The 13239-nt window shown below is 26.0% G+C and overlaps 1 protein-coding gene across 1 annotated transcript; it reads right to left on the bottom strand.

Annotated features, from left to right (window-relative positions):
• Positions 1-9943: 9943 nt before the first annotated feature.
• On the bottom strand, positions 9944-12953 carry LOC105843564 (uncharacterized). Its single transcript, XM_065805905.1, has 4 exons — positions 12719-12953; positions 12365-12472; positions 12213-12238; positions 9944-10922 (listed from the first exon to the last, which is right to left on the bottom strand). Exons 2-4 carry the CDS (start codon positions 12408-12410, stop codon positions 10479-10481), a joined length of 516 nt encoding a protein of 171 aa, XP_065661977.1. The 5' UTR covers positions 12411-12472; positions 12719-12953; the 3' UTR covers positions 9944-10478.
• Between the last annotated feature and the right edge of the window lie 286 nt (positions 12954-13239).

The raw sequence follows: 13239 nt of genomic DNA, 5'->3' as shown, positions 1-13239 counted from the left end.
CACAAATTAAAAAAAAAGCAACCGAGTTTCTTTATCTTCATAATTTAATTTTCAAACACTGATAAACTTTTTTTTTTTTTTTTTTCACTAACTATCTTCATTATCAATTTAACTGATACCTAAATATTATTTAAACTAAAATTTATAACAAATTTTTTGTTTGTTTTTGGCTTAACTAATACCTAACTATTTTCTAGCAATATGCAGAATTATTTTTCTTGATTTAAATGTATTTTTTTATCTATCTATAGTTAGCGTGGTTTTGAGTTGCAAATGACAAAGATTTTAATTTCCCACCTTGAATTTTATCCCTACTCTCATCTCCTTATATGAGAAGTAAAAGACGCCATCACCTAAAAAATGTGCCCCAAAGATCAAAGCATTTTTTAAATAAAACAAAAATAATAAATATAATTATATTAATACTCTTTTTCATCTATATTTACTTATTGAATGTATAAAAATTCACATTTTTAACGAACCAAAGCTTACACTAAAAAAACAACTAAAATTTAAGTCCATGAAACTTGTTGTCGTTTTTATGTTTGAAATTATTTTTATTTTTACGACTTTTAAATTATTCTGTTGTATTTAGAAAAATAACTTTTATTATATCCATCAGACTTAGCCTATCGCGACTTTTTCTAAAAGCCAGTTTTTTATAATGGCGCTTTTGAATTTCCTTTTTCAGAGGTCGTATCTATAACAAATAACTCAGTTTGTCTATTGCGACTTCCGTTATAACGACTGTTTAATAATTTGCTATATATTTTTAACTCCCCACAAAGCATAAAAGTTTTTTAATACATTTCAAAAAAAAACCTTTAAATTTCATGTCCTTTTCAAAAATAACAAGCAACTAAAATATAATACATTAAAGGACAAAACTTACAAATGATCTTCCTAAGTTTGCTGGAGTTGGCTCCAATTTGTTTTTATTTTATATTATTTGTGTTTGGTTTCGCAGTTATATATAAAAAAAAATTTTTTAATTATTTTGTTCCTTTTATTTTTCTGAAGTTAGTTTAGAATTAGTTACCTTAGTTACCAAGAAGGATTTTGCTTAGTTTTATTTCTTTGAGTTTATTAAAAACAAAAAACAAAAACGTTATATAATACTTAATATTTAACTCAAAATTCCAATCAATTTTTCTATTCATTAAACATTTTTAAGGACAATAAATCGTTTTAAAAAGAGCCTTTGATTGAAAAGGCCCGAATTCATCACGCAAAACCTTTAGGATTCATAACAACTTTATTTAGATGAATTTTTGTCGTTTTTTTTTTCTTTCGATTTTCTTAAACTGGCCTGCTTTACATAATCATTTACTCATTTAGAATAGCAATTAAACCCTTCGTTTTAAAAAGACCTTTGATTAAAAAGGGTTCTAGTTCATTAAACAAAACCCTTAGCATCATCAAATACTTTGTTAACACGACTCTTTGTTGGAGCTTTTTTTTCAATTACCAAATATATTACGGTTAACGAAAATGTGGGTTTATACAGCATTCTGCGCCAAAACTAAAAAATTACGCCAATTGAACCTGTTATATTCAAAATAAAAAGTTGTTTTGAAAAGCTTAAAAAGTTTTAAAGACATAAATTATTTCAAAAACCTCCATAAATCAGAACATTTTTTTATTTTTTCACATCTTCTTTATTTTTCTTTCTATCTTAAGATTGACACAAAAAAGTTGTGAGTAGTGGTTATTTTAAAACAGTTTTTGAAAGTTTAGAAATATTTTGGTTTTACTATATCTTTAAGCATTTAAGTTTTGCATATATTAGAATTTTATGTGATGACAATGATTACAGAGACTCAAATTTAGGCAATGCGCATAATCTTCTAAAATACGTTGTAGCTAATTTAAATGAACATTTTGGTGAACTTTTTATTTCATCAATCAAGTTGCACATTGTCACTCATGAGCAAAAGTTATTCGTACATATGCGACGATGTGCAGTTTTATAACACGCCTCTGGATAATATATCAGTATTTGAGTTAGAGAATTACTTGTAACTAACAAGATTGGTGTGTTTAAAACATGACCCTATTAATTATAAAAGAATTATTAAAATGAGCAATGTTAAAAAATTATCTCAAACAGTTTTTAATAAAATAAAAACCAATGTAAAAGTTTTTTAACCAATCATGATGTGATTTTAGTCAGGAGGAGGAAAGTTTAGTTTTGATTACTACTGAAAAAAAGATAATTGGATAATTTGAAAATAAAATTCAAAATCCGTTGATTTTAATTTTTTGAGAAGTTGATTTAAAGAGTTTATACCAAAGATATAAACCTGTTTAGTGATCAACTGTGTATTTTTACTTACAGCCTTCTGATTAAGCATTTGTTATTTTACAATTACTTCATTATAAATGTTAAATAATCAGAATCAAAAATTTTTTTTTTTTTTTTTTTTTAATTTTATTTTCGTCATTTTACACATTTTACAATGTTATCTATAAATTTAAACAAATATATATAATTACAAGCTGACTGGGGCAAGTAGAAGTCAAAATGACTTAACATCAAGCCCCTTTGTGAAATACAAAAAAATACAATTAAATTTTACATCATCCAATATTATATAAAAGAGTGAAATTGAGAAGTTTAAAAAAAAAAAAATTTGGTTACAAATTTTAGAAGGTTAAAAAAGAACTTAAAGTTTAAAAAAGAACTTAAAGTTAAAAAAAGAAGAAATTTAAGATAAAGTTAAAATATAAAATAACAAATAAAAAATTACAAATCTGTACATATTCGTATACATATTAAAAACAATAAACAAAAAAAAAAAAAAAAAATTTAATTCGCTTCATATGCATATACATATTCAATACAATATTAAAATTAAATAAAGTACATAAAAAATTAAAAATACAAAATTATTTCAATTTTTTTAAAAAAAATGAGAGAATGTACGTAATGTTTAAATTTAGTAAGTGTTTTATCATAGTTCTTTTAAATGTAGCAATAGATTTTATTTTTTTTCATATTTTCGTCAAGAACCGAATTCCACAAGCGTGGTCCCCGGCATATAGTCGAGAAGTCAGATTTTTTAAGTGATGTTAGTGGGATGTAGTAATTACTCATTGAATGTCTTGTTTCATATTTATGATTAATTCGAGTGAAACTTTTAAAAAAGTATTTTGGGATCATTTCATTTTGAAGTTTAAACATAAATAACAAGTTATGGTATATATTTAGTTTGTATACATTTAGAGTATTTATTTCCTTGAGTAACGGCTCGGCACTTTCGTATCTACTTGCGCCCAAAACTAATCTACTTACTTCCTTTTGTTTTGTATAAATAATTTTTAGGAAAGATAAATGATTGTTTGCCCAGGCAATATTACAATAGTTAATATGACTATGTATAAATGAAAAGTATAAATTTTTTAAACATAAATTATTTAAAAGATGTTTTGTCTGGTACATAATCCCCAGGGTCTTTGAAACTTTGTTCTCGACTAGCTTTATTTGGCTTTTCCAATTTAAATTCTCATCGAAAATCATTTCGAGTATTTTCATTGAAAAAACTCTTTTTATTTTAATATTGTTAATTGTTAGTTCAGGTAATTTAAGTAGAAGGTTTTCGGATTTAGATGACTTAGCAAACAAAATATATTTCGTTTTTTCAATATTTAATGAAAGTTTATTTGCTTCAAACCACTCATTAAGATATATTAATTTTGTGTTTACAATATAAAAAATATTTTTTAAATTTTTCAAAAATTTTTCAAAAAAAAGTTTTAAAAGTCTTTTTTTTAGTGTGCCTAATATTTTGACTATCAGTTTCTATTTATTTTCAAATAATTTTTGTTAATTTAAAATACTTATATCATTATAATGGCTTTATTACTAATCTTGTCTATTGGCAAGATACGTGTGTATGCACAAGTGATGAGTTGTTAAATGTTTGAATTTTTTTGTTTGGTTCTATTAATAAAATACTTTATTCTGTCGTCACTTTTTTTGAAATAATGTTTTGAAAAAAGTGACTGTGTTCCATTACACTAACATAATAAGACAATATTATTTATTAGCCATCTTTTTTATTTATTTATTTTTTTTAATTCTGTTTCATTGTATTTTTAAGGTCATTAGACTGAAGCAGGTTGATGGCAATGCATCAACATCAATTATAAACGAGGCTTTAGGTAAGACAGTATCAACAAAGGTTAAAGCTAAATTAAGGTTGGAAAAAATGGAGAATGATCATTCACGGCTACTTACTTGTGCAAGGCTTTAGACAGCAAACGTCAAATTAAGTATTGAATTAACGCTGTACCAACGTTGCTAAGTTGTATTAACATTATTCCAATGTTAGATTAACGTTGTAGGCCCTCTGGGTACGTTCATTCAGTCAAATGTTAATTTTAAAGTATAAAGATAGTAAGTAAGTAGTAATAACTTTTAAAGTATAAAGATAAAAGTATATACAAGATTTTGTTTGGAATTTATGAATATGTTATATTTAACTTAATGCAGTTTCAAAAATTTTATTACCTTTAACAGTTGAAAAACAAATTTAATTACAAATGTATTCATTTAAATTTTCTGGGTTTCTTTAATGGTTAAAATGTATTTTAAAAGTATTTATAATAAGTCAAATAGATGGTAATCTAAATATGAACATAGTTTGGGCTTTTTTTTCTTTGTAGGTGTGTTGGCGATGGAAAGGCTACGAAAAAAAAAATTATTTTGATTACCAAGAGACCATATTTAGAGAGCTCCCAAGGCTGAAGATAAAAAAAAACATTTATTTTTGGAAATCTCATTAATATCAAGTATATGTCTTAAATTATTTTTGTATTATTATTGCTTTTATAATGCTATTATAATTATAATTATAAGTCGTTTTTTTGAACGTTTTTAGATAAGTATTCCTTGATTATGTATAAAGATAAATTGTGTATTATATGAAAAGATAGATATGGTCTTATTATGTATATTATAATTATGTATTATATTATGTAAGAATTGTGTATTATGTCTATAATAATTTGTATATAATAATTGTTGAAATAAATCATTTATTTTAACAACTTTTACGTAGATAAAATTTTTTGATATAAATGATTAACAAGTAAATTAAAAAAACAACAAACTAGATGTCTAAACTTCGGGATTTTTATAAAAAAATGAAGCCGATTAATTTGTTTACTATTTTAATCAGCCATTATTATATCGAGCAGAAAACAGTAAATATCATATTATGTAGAGAGTAAATCCGTGACACTATTTCTTTCGCCTTGCTAAAGTATTTATTTAATTCAATTATTTTCATCACAAAATGGTAAATTCTTGTGCTGCATATGGATGTTGTAATAGATATATAAAAGGCGGCACGAAATTCTTTCATAAATTTCCTCTTCAAAATTCTGAATTATGTAAAAGATGGATTGTTGCTTTGAAACGTGAAAATTTTCTTCCATCCAAACACACCTGTATCTGCAGCGACCATTTTTTAGAATCAGACTACAATTATTGTATCCCAGACAAAAAAATCCAAGTCTTGATCATCATCAAAAGCCTATTTTAAAATGTAATGCCGTGCCATCAGTTTTTATATTTTCTACAAATATTCAAAAGACAAAAAGGAAACTCCTATCAATACGAACATACTTATGTTCGTATTGATAGGAGTTTCTTTAAATTCTTGTGCTGCATTCATTATCTAAATTTGATCCTTTATCGAAAAAAACAAAGTTTGATGTTTACCTTGCTATTGACAAACCCAGCAAAGAAATTAATTCAACACATAATGATCAGCCAGAAAGCACTATTGAAAAAAATGACCACACCAGTCAATCTCCAACACAATCTATAAGATCTTTATCACCAGCAAAAGAAAAATTTAAAAAAAAAGTGAAGGCTTTACAACAAAAATTAAGAAGAAAAGAAAATCTGTTCTTTAAAAGACATGGTTTCCCTTTTAAAATCTAAAAATTATTTGACTACTGATGCTGCCACTGTTTTAAGCGAAAATTGTTCTGGACTCTCATATGAAATTATTAAAAACCAATTTTCCAATCAAAATGTTAAACCAAAACATCATCTGTAAATTGTGATCCTGGTTTATTCCTTGATGCTTTTTCATATCTTGGTCATAAACAGAAAACAGATATTAATTTTAAGGACTGTGCTCTTATTATTGATGCTATGGCAATCAAAAACAGTATAACTTATGACAAAAGTTCAGGTCACTATATTGGTTTTTGTGATTTTGGTAAAGATATTTCTGTATGTGAACCTGATACTCCAGCTACAGAGGCATTAATTTTCATGTTAGTTGGTTTGCGAGGACATTGGAAAACACCCATTGATTATGTTTTATCAAATAAAGTTAAAGCAAGTGATTTAACATGTTTTATTAAAAATATTTTAGATGTGGCTTTGACATATGAACATTGTATCAAAAGTATTACATTTGATGGTACTAGTACAAATTTAAATTCCGTTGTCCCATTTGGATGTAAGTTTGGCAAAGTCATAGACGATATAGTTAGTATTTTTTCATATAACAACCAACTGCTCCACATTTTCCTAGACCCATGCCATATACTTAAATTAGCTAGAAATTCTCTAAATGATTTGGGTGTTTTTATTGATGATGAGGGCCACTATATTAAATGGAGTTATATAAAAGCTTTGTTTGAGTTACAAGAGCTTGAAGGTTTGAAATTCGCAAACAAACTTTCAAGAAAACATATTGAATTTCATTGCCACAAAATGAATGTCAAAATAGCTGGCCAAACCCTTAGCAGCTCTGTTGCTGATGCAATTGAATTTTCAATGGTATCACAGCATCCATCTTTCTTAGGAGCAAATAGTACAATCCGTTTTATAAGAGTTATTGATAAATTATTTGACATGCTCAATTCCAGAAATCCAAATGGTAAACACTTTAAGAAACCTCTATATCTTAATAATCAGCTTTATTGGAAAGATTTTTTAAACAATACGATTACTTATCTGAGCAAGTTGACTGATATTAATAGCATTCCATTGCTTTTACATCAGAGAAAGACATTTGTTTTAGGTTTAATTGTAGATGCTAAAAGCACTCTAAAATTATCCACCGATCTGTTAACGTTTCATAAGAAACCATTTAAGTATGTTCTAACTTACAAATATTTCCAAGATCATCTTGAATTACTATTTGCTTGCATTTGTGGAAAAAATGGTTACAATAACAATCCTGATGTAGTGCAGTTAAAGTCATCGTTAAAACGGATTCTTCTGTGAAACTCCATATTTGGATCGAGTCATGCTAACTGCCTGATGTTTGAGCCATATTCTAATGGCTCTATTTTTTTTCTTAATTGGAAAAAAAGGTTGTTTTCTGTTGATAATTTTGACCAAGAGGATATTGACTTTGAAGAAGTTTTTTTGTACTACAATGAACTTCAAATGTCTAGTTACAAAGAAGCAATATTGGGATGTATCTCTGGTTTTATAGTCAGAAAGTTAATAAATACTATTTCATGTAATGTTTGTGCTCAATCATTAACTGATATTTTATCATACGAACATTCCTATGCGAAATCTCATTCTTCATTAAATAATGTGAAAGATCGTGGTGGTTTGTTTTTGCCATCCAGGGATGTTGTTTCTGTTGTCGAGTCGTGTGAGAAGTATTTAACTTCTTTATTAGTGGTAAAGATTTTAAAAATCCAAAAATAACCTCAGATAAAAATATAAAGCATAAGATGATCCATTGTGTTAACAAATTAATTATTATAAAAAAAAGTCTATAAAGGACTTGATAGTCACGACTTAGAATTGTGGACTGAAAATGAAGATTTGCATTCCAGCCAGCTTGTTAGAAAGATATGTGAATATTACTTTAGAATTCGAATGTTTAGATATGCCCAGGATTATACCACTAAAGTTCTAAGAAAGTCGTCAATTGGTTTAAGACAACAAACCAAGAAATTAATATTGTTCAAGGGTTTATGAATATTTCATTTTATTGTATAAAACTTTTATTAAAATAATAAAATATATTATACGATGTTTTAGTTTGATGTTCTAAATGCAAATATGTTTTTAAATATATATTTTTGTGGTTATAAAAATAACAGTTTGTTTTAGTTTTTTATAACAAACTAAATATGCTAACAATATCATGTCCAATCTTTGACCAAAAAATATGTATGTATTGACTGTATGCTCACTAAATTGATCCTCTGTGATTCTAATGATCTTTAATTCCAAGAATAAGGACGTTAAAATTGCCAATATCTTTTCATATGAATTTGATTGTTAAAAGCTTTTTGCCCGATATAATAATGGCTTCCAACGCATTAAATTGGCTTCACTAAAAACGGCGAAGTTATATCTAGTTATTTATTTATATCATTGTGATAGGCTCAATTACATAATAAATATTGAATTGTGTTGAATTGAATAATTTAATTACATAATAAATATTGAATTTAAATGTGTTTGCACTTGTCTACCAACTATCGTTATCAAGATAAAATGATAGAATAAATCGAAACACAACTTGTCGATTTAAAAACACCACTTGTATTGGCTTTAACGAAAACAAAAATGGACGTTTCTAAACATCGATAATAGCTATTGTAACAAAAGCATTGCCAAATTTAATTGAAATATTTATAATCAACAAAAAGGTTTAAAATCTGTTTGAACTACATAATTAATAATGCAACACCAAATTGGATTCAAAACATCTTATTAAAAAAATTAAATCTTTTAGTTCAAAAGCAATCTTGACAACTGCATTGAAGGAGAAGAGTTGTGTATAGTTAACCTTTATTGATGCGTTGTAAACTATGTAAAAGTTCAAATGCGACAACATTTTATTTTTGAAGCTTTATACTACTGTTACAAATCATTTTTAATAACAATAGTATAAAGCTTCAAAAAATAAATAATGTGTACTTAACTTGTTGTTGTTAGAAAATATTACCCATCGTACTTTATTAATAAACTTAATAAAAAAACGTGTTTAAATAATACAAGTAAAAATAATACTCTTTAACTACTTTTAATGAATTTCATTGTTAATATTTAAATTAACAATTAAAAACAATAAAACAATTAAATTGTTTTTATTTTAATTTGGCAGAAAATCTGTGTTAGTGTTATTTTAATTGTTTAATGATTCAACTATGTGCTTGATGATTCAACCATTTGCCTAATGATTTAACCATTTGCCTGATGATTTAATAATTTGCTTGATGTTTCATTTATTTGCTTGCACCGGCAATTATTAATTTTAAAAATTATTTAACCTTTAAAAAATATTACCAAACAGTTTAAATTACCAACAATTCAATTTTTTAAAGTGAATTGTTTAAAACTTTTTTTTCAATGCCTGAAATTAGGATATAATTTTTATTCAAATTGCTGATTTTTTTTGATAAAAACTCAAATACTGAAATTTCAGATTGCACTATTGAAAAATAGATTACTTGGCATTTTCTTGCACTGCAAGTGGCGGTATATTTGAACTTTATTCAAATTGTTTGATTGCTTTTACAACAGCTCACTTTCCACCTACATGCATTGTCGGCAAATTATAATGAGTTTTGTGCAAGTTGTTTAATCGCACTGCTGAATTGTTCAAAAAACAAAGTATTTTTTTGCACTACAGGAGATTAAAGTATATTTATATATTTCCATCACACTGTTTGATTTCACTGCTGGGTGTTAATTTTCTAACCGCTGTCCATTAATAAACACTATGATTTTAATTACAATGTATATTCTGTAAAATGTATGTTCTGCGTTAGCAATGCACAGCTAGCATATAACAATCAAGTTACTTTCCTGTTTTTTATTGCTTGGGCAAGCAGTTGTTAACTTGAGTTCAACTTTATTTTATTTTTAATTTAAATTTAATAAATGATGCATTTATCAATAGCTTTGCCAAGCAACTGCCAGCAACTAAAAATAAAATCATTTGGCAATAAACGTCAACCATTTTAAATAATTATATTACAATTATATTTAAAAAGTTATAACAATATTAATTTTGGAACGTATTGTGAATACAACACAAAGACCTGCAACAAATTGTTGAAAAAAATGAATTAGTCAAAGTTTCGCAAAACAACAAAATGCAGCCGAAAAAATATAATAAATTATAAATAAATCATTAAGGAAATATATAAAAACTTTAAACTTCAAATAAAATATGAACATTTTTTAAAAGGTCAAAAAAAACCAAATACTACTACACTAATATTACACAATAAGAATTATAATCGAAATGTTTATTAATAATGTTTAAAAAACTTATCTAATACTGTTTTATAAATACTTTTTCCTTTAAAATAAGTATCTTGAACTTTTTAGACTATATCAGTTTATTAAACTTATTCGTTAAACTCTTTTCCTTTTCGCCAATAACTCTTTACGATTTCCTTAATTTTCCTTTCTAAATATCAATTTTTTTTTAACTCGACCTGAATTCCAATTGATCAATATGTAGTAATCAAGAATCATTTTTATGTTTTAAATATTCTCCAATATCATACTCAAATAACTTACGAACAAATTCTTCATTAATCATATCCATGTTTACATCGAAGTATTTGTTATTATCCTCTTCATTGTTGCCAGCATCTTCATTTATGAAATTTTCTATGTTAATTTTAGTTTGTTCTAAACCTTTTGATTGGTCGTTGAAATTGACTTCAGACTTCAGTATATCATTTAATAATGTGGCGAAAATCCTTTTATACAAATCTGTAACCATTATTTTCTTGTTTGTTCTCTTAAAATCATCTTTTGGGTTAATTTTTACTTCATCGCGGCCTTGGTAAATAGGACGTGGTTGAATAGTGTTTTCTACCTCGTTTTTGTGACGAGGTTTTTCCAAAAAATATTCTTTTAACTCATTAAGAGATCTTCTGATTTCTTCGGCTTTTTTTGATTCCTGAAAAAAAATTTTTTACATAACTTTAGTAGCATATTATTTACATACTTAAGAATAAAAATTGAAAATTTGTCACAAAGTAGAAAATTTTATGCTAGTTTTATGTTTAATTTTATCTTCATCAACTCTCCCGTGACCTCAGATATTACACTTCTTTTTTCCCTTTTCTCTGAAATCGCACAAAGTTTATAAACAAAATAACAATAAAAAAAGCGATTTATAAACGCAGCCAATATGAAAAGAATGCAAGAAAACCAAAAATAAGAGTCTAAAAGTACTAAAATTTAACACATTATTTTTCACTAAAAGTTTAACGTCAAGCGTGGTCAAACTTTAGTAGTCATGTCAAGTGCTGTTAACTTTGTATTGTTAGGTGTAAACTAATTTTTTTCTTTTTAAAAAAAATTTCTTTTTTTCTTCGTCAGGTAGAGTTTACTTCCAGCCGGCACAACTCAGAAAAAAGTTACGCTTCGTTCCTGTTGCGCGTTTAAAACCTAAAACAAAAAGAATAACACGTACCTAGAATGGTTTTCATTCCGTGAAATTAACTATTACTATTTACACTAGTTAAATTATTAACGGTTTCACCGTTACGAAAACGTATTATTATATTATAATAAACTTCCGAAAGAAATGTGAAACCACTGATAAAATCATGCGACTTTTAAATTTGACTTTAAAACTTCAAAAAACACGTGTTAAACTCGATTAAAACTGCCTGTAGTGTACACGTGTTTTTGGTTTACGCCTGGATCGTGAAAAACACGTGTCTATACAGGTTTTAATTCTGAAAAAGAAACTAGATGTGCAGGTTGAGCTACAATAAGATTGAATGTAAATTTTTAGTACAATAAAGTTTAATTTTAATGTAATTTTAAGGCACTTCAGAAAGAACTTTGCTCTTTTCCATTGATGTCACATTTTCTTAATACCTTCATTTCGCTTTTAATGCAAAATATTTTCAATGTAATAATCGTTCTTTTCTGCATAGAAGTATTACCTGAAACTATGCTTTTCATTACTTAAGAAACATTCGTTAAATAACATTCGTTAAGTAACATTCGCTAAGTAGCATTCGCTAAATAACATTTGTTAAGTAACATTTGTATAGTAATATTCGTTATGTAAGATTCGTTAAATAAAATTCATTACGTAAGATTTATTAAGTAACAATTGTTAAGTAAGATCTGTTAAATAAGATTAGTTACGTAGGATTTGTTAAGTAAAAGTTGTAAGGTAAAATTCGTTAAAAACTCTTTACTATGAAACTTTAAAATATATAAAAATGACCTGACAAATTGGTGCAAGGTTCACATCTAAATAAATAAAAAATCAATTTTTAAAACTGCAACAGTGTAATGTATTAAACTATAATAAAATAAATAATAGTTCAAAAGAAATAAAAATAATTCACTAAATAAAATTATTATCAAAATATATACCTGATACTATTAAAAAAATACCAAACACAGTAATGTAAGAGTACATTTTTTTATTATAATTTTTTATCCAAGAAAATTTTAATTCAAACTCCAAAATCAATTATTTAACTGTAAAAAAAATTAAAGATTTCTATTAGCTTTTTCTTAAAAATATTGGAGTTCGCAAAAAACATTTAAGCGAAATGTTTTTAATAAATGTAAATAATTATATGACATAAACAGTTTACTAAATATTAACGCTATCACCATATGACCATAAAACTTACAACTGCATACACGTTTTCTAAACTCAAAAAAGTCATCCTTTTAATAAAATGCAAAACTGAACAAGTGTTCCCATATGGTTCAAGTCACCTCAAACTCTTGCTTTTAATGTTTGCTTCAATTATCCGGATCATCGTAACCAGATTACCACTGCTGGTTATCTTTATTGAAACTATTTTCATAAAAAAAATCTCTTTTGTATTTTCTATATCTTAAAATGAAACAATTTTTTTAAAATATCAATGATGGTTATTGATGCATTGTAGATTTGTTTGCGAAATTTTTAAATTTCAAAGCATAGAAAAATATGTTTAAATGATTAATCCTTCATTGTCCAAATTTTGAATTAAAACGATTTCAAAAGCAATTAAACAAACAACCGCTAAACGAGTTAAAGTAAATAGATTTTTTAGGTCTTAAAGTTGTGCATACCACAATATTTAATTGATGCCAAAAACATACCTTTTATCGTTTTAGTAAATTAAAAGTTGACGCACTTATAAATTTACTAGTAATAGAATTCAACCTCCTAGAAGGTAAATCTGTTTTCGACATTTTAAACTGCGGAGTCATTCGGTAATACTGTGATAAACAATAAAATATTATTTTTA

This window comes from Hydra vulgaris, chromosome 09 (assembly GCF_038396675.1).
Source record: "Hydra vulgaris chromosome 09, alternate assembly HydraT2T_AEP".
NCBI lineage: Eukaryota > Metazoa > Cnidaria > Hydrozoa > Anthoathecata > Hydridae > Hydra > Hydra vulgaris.
The sequence above is the reverse complement of the archived record's forward strand: the minus strand, read 5'-3'. Positions and strand labels throughout refer to the sequence as shown.